Here is an 8,529-nt window from a genome sequence, read left to right on the forward strand (position 1 = left end):
GGACCACATGAAAGGAAGACCCAGAGTTACCTCTGCTGCAGAGGATCAGTTCATTAGAGTTACCAGCCTCAGAAATTGCAGCCCAAATAAATGCTTCACAGAGTTCAAGTAACAGACACATCTCAACATCAACTGTTCAGAGGAGACTGTGTGAATCAGGCCTTCTTGGTGAATTGCTGCAACAAAAAAAAACACCAATAAGGAGAAGAGACTTGCTTGGTCCAAGAAAAACGAGCATTGGACATTAGACCGGTGGAAATCTGTCCTTTGGTCTGTTGAGTCCAAATTAGAGATTCTTGGTTCCAACCGCTGTGTCTTTGTGAGACGCAGAGTAGGTGAACGGTTGATCTCCGCATGTGTATTTCCCACCGTAAGGCATGGAGGAGGTGGTGTGATGGTGCTTTGCTGGTTTTATTTCCTATTCAAGGCACACTTACCCAGCATGGCCACCACAGCATTCCGCAGCGATACGCCATCCCATCTGGTTTGGGCTTAGTGGGACTATCATTTGTTTTTCAACATGTCAATGACCCAACACACTACCAGGCTGTGAAGGGCTATTTGACCAAGAAGTAGAGTGATGGAGTGCTGCATCAGATGACCTGGCCTCCACAAATCACCCAATCTCAACCTAATTGAGATGGTTTGGGATGAGTTGGACCGCAGAGTGAAGGAAAAGCAGCCAACAAGTGCTCAGCAAATGTGGAGTCACCGCAAGTCAGCACAAAGACAACAGGAGCACTGCCACAGTTATTCCAGCGCCATTTCAACTTAAACATAAAATAATTTAAGATGCTGAAAACCAACTTAAAAAGACACCAAAAACAATTTAATCCAATCAATGTTGCAAAATATTGTGTGGTTGTCCTGTTTTCTGTCTGTGTGTGCGTGTGCGCAAGTAAAACTAAACATGGACTCACCCACTTGTAGAACACCAATGTCATCCTCATCTTTTTCATGTTGGCAGAATGGTCTGTCTTTGTCATACAGTACACTTTTAGTTTTTGTTGTCATAGGTTACCTAGCTAAAAAGCTTGCTAGCCTAACGAACCAACTGAGTTAGCCAGCTAGTTAACATGAGCCTACATCTCAGGTCAGTGGCACAACATTCATTTATTGTTAGATCATAATCATTGGCCTGTACAGAGAATTAAGTCAAAACCACAAGTCCAAATCCATGGCTTAAGAAAGGGAAGATTTTGTAAGGTCATCAACACAAGCAGACCAGAAACAGACATGTTTTTGTGAAAATGGTTTTTCTTAGAAAGTGATTTGATTGGTATGAAGCCAAATCCAAACTGGCCTCCTTTGGAGGGCGTTTTGCTGCACCAGGACAATCCACCGTTGAGCTCAGCAAACGCTAATTTAAAAAATATATATATCAAGGGAGGCCAAAAGCTTGCTAGCATCAATCAATCAAATGCTACACTAACAACATGTCACACTCTTTTGGCCCAGACGGCATCAGATACATGGGCTACACATATTGAGACAGAAGGCTGCTGTTTCCCTCGCTCTGATGATTTCTCTGGTGAGATTCCAGCACCTTTGGAATTGACGGAACATTTTGAAAACCCTGAGAGACGAAAGATAAATGTTATTTTAAATGTTTTATTGGTCAAAAATACTTGGCATCCATGAATACAAGCCACTGTTAACTTACAATATTTCAGCCTAAAACTTAAAAAGGATATTTCACCAATGTTAGGCAAGAGCCATACAGAAGTTGACCGTCTTCTTAAAACGCGCTAATGTCCAAATACAGAAACAATCAAGCAGTACACATATGGTGATGAACTATCACTTTAAACAGCTTATTACAGTGTACTGCAATGCATTGCACACACACACTCCTTGTATATAATCTAATCCTCTTCTTTGGGAAGCAGAGGTAGAGATGTGATGGGAACCAACCTCCGTCTAGGGAACTGCTTCGATCACGGGGGTCCCTTCAATTTTAAGACCGGCCAGAGAGTCAGCTACCTCTTTTTCCTCCTCATCATCCTCCTCCTCATCTTCCTCCTCATCCTCCTCCTCGTCGTCATCATCATCATCGTCATCTCCGCCATCGTCCTCCTGGTCTCCCTCCCCTCCTCCGGACGATGACACGTTCTTCCAGTAGGAGTCGTAGCCAGAGGCTCCATAACCTCCATAGCCGTAGCTATCCTCGTCAGCACCACTCTGTCGGCCAAACTTCGTCGTCCGGGCTGCAGGGTGAGTACAAGAATACAGACATGAGCTGAGAATCTTGAGTACTAATCCCGATCCAGGGAGTGCGTATATACAACAATTAAAAGGCGTTGAATGTGGCGGGATACATTTGAGGTTTAAGATCTGACATCTGCTACAAGAAAAGAGAGTATGAAAACGAGTGATTTGTAATGATGCAAAAATTACTCAATCAACAACTAAAATTATGATATTACATTATACATACAACTGCACTGCCAACAGTACTCAGTTTTCCTCTTAATGACTGAAGAGTTTTAATCCATGACTGACTTAAGCACTGATTAGATGTTAGATGGCAGACTCACTAGACATGCTGAGGTCCTTAGTCTCCTGGGTCTCATGGCCACACTTGGGGCAGGGAGGATTTTTACCCTTGTCCTGTTTGAACACCTTACTCTTCACATGGTCGTCACAGAAACAGGCCTGGGGAGGGAGAGACACAGTTCAACCCAAATGGGCCTTGTCACTATAGGTTACAGTCATGTGTCATATCCAGGAAATGTATTCAGCCATGACTGGAAGTGACTTTTCATAGCAGATAGAACATTTTAATTTTAGCTAACCCTAACCCTTTTCCTAACCTTAACCTACTCCAAACCTGCTGCAAAAAAAGTAACCTCTAGTTGTAGCTGTATTCCACTTCAGAAGCCTGGTAAACGGGTACTTATTTACCGGAAAAATCTACTAATTTAACAGTGCAACTGGGAATCTACACATTTCCCCCTGAACCAACACCCTTGCCTTTCTTGCACTAACACTTGCCTTCTCTTACGAGCACCGACTGCTGATAGCTGCTTTAGGACTGATTATCTCACCTAGTTACCTTAAGACGAATGCACTCACTGTAATGCCAGGCGTACACGACTTTCAAAAATCCTAGCAATGCTGAGCCTCGAGCATTAAACAACCGTATTTCCTATAGTAAACCATCTGGCAGAGAAGGGTGTCGACACACTAAGATTCTTCACTTGATCGGGAGGATTCTCCATACCACCCCGTCTCGCCAAAACAATGTGAATAGATTGTTAACGTAGCTAGCTACAACGAGCTGTGGCTCAAAGCAGCCTCATAAGTTCAGTCAGACATACACACTTGCCCTACAGTGTTGAAATATCTTGCCAATACATTTTGGACTGAATAACATTGGGTGTGAACTTCAGAGCTGTAACAATTTTACATTTGGGCTTAGGTTAAATGCAAGTGCAAACCCATACTACTAGTAGTTATCGCTCGAGCGAGTGCACATTCTGGGTGATGCGAATCAAGATCTTGGTCTTCTTCCCTGGCTAGCTCTCATTTGGCTATTGCCGATCGCCGTTCTCAAAACTGGTCGTGGTACATCTCACATTACAAGAGCGTTGCAGATTTTGTGCCGATAACAATCAAATGCGGGATCGGTAGCCCTCAGATTGTGACTCTGACCTACTCACATTAAATGAGCGTCGGTGACAGCTACGAGTAGGCAACAACATGGGGATTTTGTCTCCGATCTCAAAAAGTTGTCTGGGACAGCTAAAACCAGGGCCAAAAATCATGTAGTGTACCGACGGCTCAAGTCGCTCTGGAGAAGAGCGTCTGTTAAATGACTCAAATGTACATCTCTCGGTCAATGTGTACAGAGAGGCAACAGCGGTAACAAACAACTACACTGGTATGAGGAACAGTGGGAGAGAGACAATTGTTTACAACATAACACATTGTGTTGATTTAAGGCCTTAAAAGTGTTCACAGCACTTGGATTTCTTCCCATTTTATTGTGTTACAAAGTGGGATTAAAAAAATATAGTATATTTTTCTGAACAACCAAATGTCTAGCATTTAAGATGAATAGAAATGATAGTTGTTGCTTAAGTATCCAGCTCCCCAAGTCAATACATGTTAAAATCACCTTTGGCAGCAATTACAGCTGGGTGTCTTCTTGGGTAAGTATCTAAGAGATTTACACACCTGGATTGTGCAATGTTAGCCCATTATTCTTTTCATAATTCCTCAAGCTCTGTCAATATTTTGGGGATCATGGCTAGACAACAATTTTCAAGTCTTGTCATAAATTTTCAGCAGATTTAAGTCAAAACTGTAACTTGGCCACTCAGGAACATTCACCGTCTTCTTGGTAAACAACACCATTGAAGATTTAGCCTTGTGTTGTAAGTTATTGTCCTGCTGAAAGGTGGATTTGTCTCCCAGAGTCTCTTGTAAAGCAGACTGAACCAGGTATTCCGCTAAGATTTTGTCTGTTCTTAGATCAGTGGTTCTCAATCCTGGTCCTGGGGACCCCGAGGGGCGGACATTTAGTTTTTAGCACTCAACAGCTGATTCAAATGATCAACTCACCATCAAGCTTTAATAATTTGAATCAGCTGTGTAGTTCTAAGGCAAAAACAAAATGTGCACCACTTTGGGTCCCCAGGATCGAGAACCGCTGGCTTAGATCCATCCCGTTTCTTTTCATCCTGAAAACCTCCCTGGTATTTGCCGATGTCAAGCATACCCATACCATGATGCAGCCACCACCATGCTTGAAAATAAAGAGGCAGTTACTCAGTGATGTGTTGTGTCGGATAGCGCGCCAAACACAAGGCATTGCATTTAGGCCAAAAAGTGAATTCCTTGGCCTTTTTTTCTTCAGTTTTACTTTAGTAAAACTTTAACTTTAGCTGCATACAATATGCACGTCTTGTAAATCATGGTAACATCCCTCAGCAGTTTCATTCCTTTCCTGCAGCTCAGTTCAGACAGATGACTGCATCTTTGATGTGTCTGAGTGGTTTAATACATAATCCACAGCATAATTATTAACTTGACCATTCTTAAAGAGACATCCAAAGTCTGATTTGTTATTGTTACCCATCTACCAATCACTGCCCTTTATGAGGCTTTTGAAAAGCTCCTTGGTCTTTGTAGTTGAATCTGTGTTTGAAATTTGACTGAGGGAGCTTACAGATGTTCTATGTATGGGGGACAGAGGGGTTAGTCATTCAAAAACCATGTCAACCCCTATTATTATTTCACACAGAGGGAGTCCATGTAACTTATTGTGTGATTTGTTAAGCCAAATGTTACTCCTGAGCTAATTTAGGATACTTCTCAATTGTATTCATCTTTTTTTTTTCTTCTTTTTTTTTTTTAAGTTAGAATTGTTATTCCACTGACAAGAGTATACAGACTAGATTGTTGACCAAAAAAAATACAATTAAATCCATACTAAATCAGAACATTTTGGGGGAAGAAACCCAAGGGGTATGAATACTTGGATCTCCATTACCTTGCAACGCAGGCAGGAGTGTTGCCCTAATCTGTTGCAGGAAGCACCTGAAATGAACATGGGGGAAAACACAGTATATATTAACACATGAAAATGTTTATTTAAAATCACTATAGCTAGGAGTTAACCTTTCTCTAAACTGTCAACTGGCAGAATGCCTAAATTCCTATATGTTACATGGTGTTCCTCATGGCTGCCAAAGTCTGCCCTGAGGCTAAACGTCAACAGGTTATAGTGTTGAAACCTCTTGATTTCTCATGAGCCAACACAATGTGGTTGATTGACGTGTGAGAAAGACACCCCAATTGCTCACATTTGTAAGTCTCTGCCTCCAGGACTTGGCAACTGGCTTGGTGCTCAAACTGGTCATCCTCACACAGGAAGTTGTGGCAGAAGGAGCAACGGTATACCCTTCCCCCTGTGTCAGATAGGAAAAAAGGGGGAATGATTACAAAAGGGACACAAGGTGGATGGCAACCAGCATTTGGGTGCATGTATTGACATAAAAAAAAGCAAATTATAGGCCTTGTTTAGTTTTGCAGACCAGGCAGGTTGGATAATATTATAAAATGACATAATGTACCATGGTCCCATACACAGCGTTCACACTCAATACAGTCGGCATCCATGAGAGGACATGTGCAAGCGTGGGTACTGAGGCACTTTCTCCCGTGGCACACCCAGGCCTCACAGAAGTCACACACGGCCCCCTTGTGGACAGAGACAGCATCTCACATTACACATATCATAAAGACATCCAATGATAAACTCCTGACTGTGGACAATCTGGGCACATATCACAATGTTAAATAGGTGTAGGTCTACACCAGGGGTGTACTCATTACGTCTTGCAACGGGAAACCATTTGCCATTTAAGAACCAAACGGAAGCAAACGAAACGTTGAGGGACCTACCTTCAATTTGTGCAATAGAAACAAAACATTTTTCATTTGGAGTAAATGGTTACAATTGCAGAACGTTTTGCAACAGAATCAGCATAATGAATACACCCCATGGTCATATTCACTAGAAACCACAGGAGGCAAACTATCGGGGATTACCTGATTTGACCGATAAGAAACACTTGTTTTGCTATGGTGTGCATTAATGATTACAACTGAGTATTTATTACTCCCATCTCAATAAAGTTTTAAAAACGGCTCTCATCTCTTACCACCATGCCCATTCCCGTAGCGTGGATCCCTGGGTGCTTGATGACACAGTCTGATGACTTCATGCATTTGGTTTTGCCTTTAGTTGGAATACAGGAAGACAGTATCACATCACAACATGATACATGGTTCTTGCACTCCTATACAAATATCTTACATGTAACATTGTGCAATATATTTCTTTGCCACTTGAGGGGATAAATCAAGTTGTATCGAATTAAGTTGGCCTCAAAGAGCTCAAGGGATTTTAAAATCAGAAACATGCCATGCGTCACAATTTATCTTAGACTCACCACATTGACCGCACTGGGGCAGCTTCTGAACGTTTGCACAGAAGTAGCAGAAAGCTCTGTTCTTCTGCCGTCTTGGGTGTCATTGAAACATGGGAACAAAGTGTCAAAGCCTCCATCACCTGTAGATTATAGTTGCTAATAAAGAAATAAGGTATCTTGTTCAAATAGTTGAATGTGTTCACACAATTTAACCTTTATTTAACTAGGCAACTCAGTTAAGAACAAATTCTTATTTACAATGACGGCCCACCCCGGCCAAACCCTAACGACGCGGGGCCAATTGTGCGCCGCCTTATGGGCCTCCCAACCACGTCTGGTTGTGATACAGTCTGGAATTGAACCAGGGTCTGTAGTAGTGAGATGCAGTGCCTTAGGCCGCTTCGCCACTCGGGAACCCCAATGTTAGCTAGTTAAGTTATCCATTAAGATGAATGTAAAAACTATTGATTGAAGATGTCTTACCTCTGGCATTTGTCACATTCCTGCAACACCAGATGAGGACTACAGTAAGTATGAGGACTAGGGAAATAATCATGATTTACAGTCATTGTTAGCTATCCATTTCATATTGTGCTGTGATGAGAACATGTATATTATTCCATACCATTGCTGAATTGCAAGGGGACTTTGCAACGTCAACAAAGCCCTTGTTGGCTCGAGTCTGTTTCTCCCGTTCCTTGCGGTTCTCTGCCTTCTTGCGTGCACCAGTCTTCTTTTTCGGCATCTTTCAGTTTCAGTAGCTGGCTTTACCTGAAGGCATGTGGGGATTAGCAAACCATAGCTATAACTAACTAACTAACCAACCAACCAAGCCAGCTCAGTCAATGGCATCACATCTTGACAGACCTAACACACCATTAGTCTAGGTCCTTACGAAAATATAAATGTTGTAAAACTGTATTAGCTAGTTAACTAGGTATCTACGTGAAAAAAATATGAAAAAAGCAGTTATTTAGCTATCTATCTGCTTAGCGTTACTGTACGTGTGCTGAGCAACACGGTTCAAACACGCGCTAACTAGCTTGACTTCATGGAAATACCAGATGCAGCAATGACATGTAATTGTATAATTAACAGATAAAAGCCTTAACCGACATGTGCTGTTTATATATTTTTTTAACACATTATAACCCAAAATGTAAAGAAAGACTTACCAGGAATGTTGCAATCCACGGCTGGCTCAGATGAAAACGGAAGTTACAGAACGGATATTTAGTCCGACTGAGTATTCTCGCCTGAATTGTGATTCGCCTTTTCGTTCCTATGTGAGTTCCTATATTTCTATTGTACATGAATTTGCACTCAATGAAATATTATATTAAAGTATGAATTGTATATAAGATCATGGTTTGGCCAATTAAGGCTGTTATTATCAACGCTAGTTCAAAAATACATACTTTTTTATTTATATTGTATTCTGAAGTCACTTCAGTCACCTGCCACCATGAACCATGAATATTGTTAAAATTAATTGGGCTTTACCAAAGAAGCCTTTGCAATGTTTCTTTCTGTAACGTAAACTACGGTGAATGGGTTCACAATGCCCCAGGAGATGGCAGTAAACCAT

At 41.7% G+C, this 8,529-nt stretch overlaps 1 protein-coding gene across 2 annotated transcripts; it reads right to left on the reverse strand.

Annotated features, from left to right (window-relative positions):
• Positions 1–1,094: 1,094 nt before the first annotated feature.
• On the reverse strand, positions 1,095–8,529 carry LOC110498441 (zinc finger protein 330). 2 transcript variants are annotated; one of them, XM_090187698.1, is made up of 11 exons: positions 8,117–8,529; positions 7,567–7,712; positions 7,425–7,444; positions 6,963–7,033; positions 6,672–6,748; positions 6,081–6,207; positions 5,811–5,915; positions 5,498–5,544; positions 2,538–2,655; positions 1,915–2,207; positions 1,095–1,576 (listed from the first exon to the last, which is right to left on the reverse strand). In XM_090187698.1, the coding sequence occupies exons 2-10, from the start codon at positions 7,684–7,686 to the stop codon at positions 1,921–1,923; spliced, it is 972 nt and encodes a 323-aa protein (XP_090043824.1). In that variant the 5' UTR covers positions 7,687–7,712; positions 8,117–8,529; the 3' UTR covers positions 1,095–1,576; positions 1,915–1,920. The 2 variants fall into 2 exon arrangements, with proteins under 2 accessions (XP_090043824.1, XP_021430732.3); XM_021575057.3 differs by lacking the exon at positions 1,095–1,576 and having other exon boundaries at positions 1,592–2,207.

The sequence above is a fragment of the Oncorhynchus mykiss genome, chromosome 10 (assembly GCF_057628025.1).
Source record: "Oncorhynchus mykiss isolate SJ-2025 chromosome 10, ASM5762802v1, whole genome shotgun sequence".
In the NCBI taxonomy this organism is placed as follows: Eukaryota; Metazoa; Chordata; class Actinopteri; order Salmoniformes; family Salmonidae; genus Oncorhynchus; species Oncorhynchus mykiss.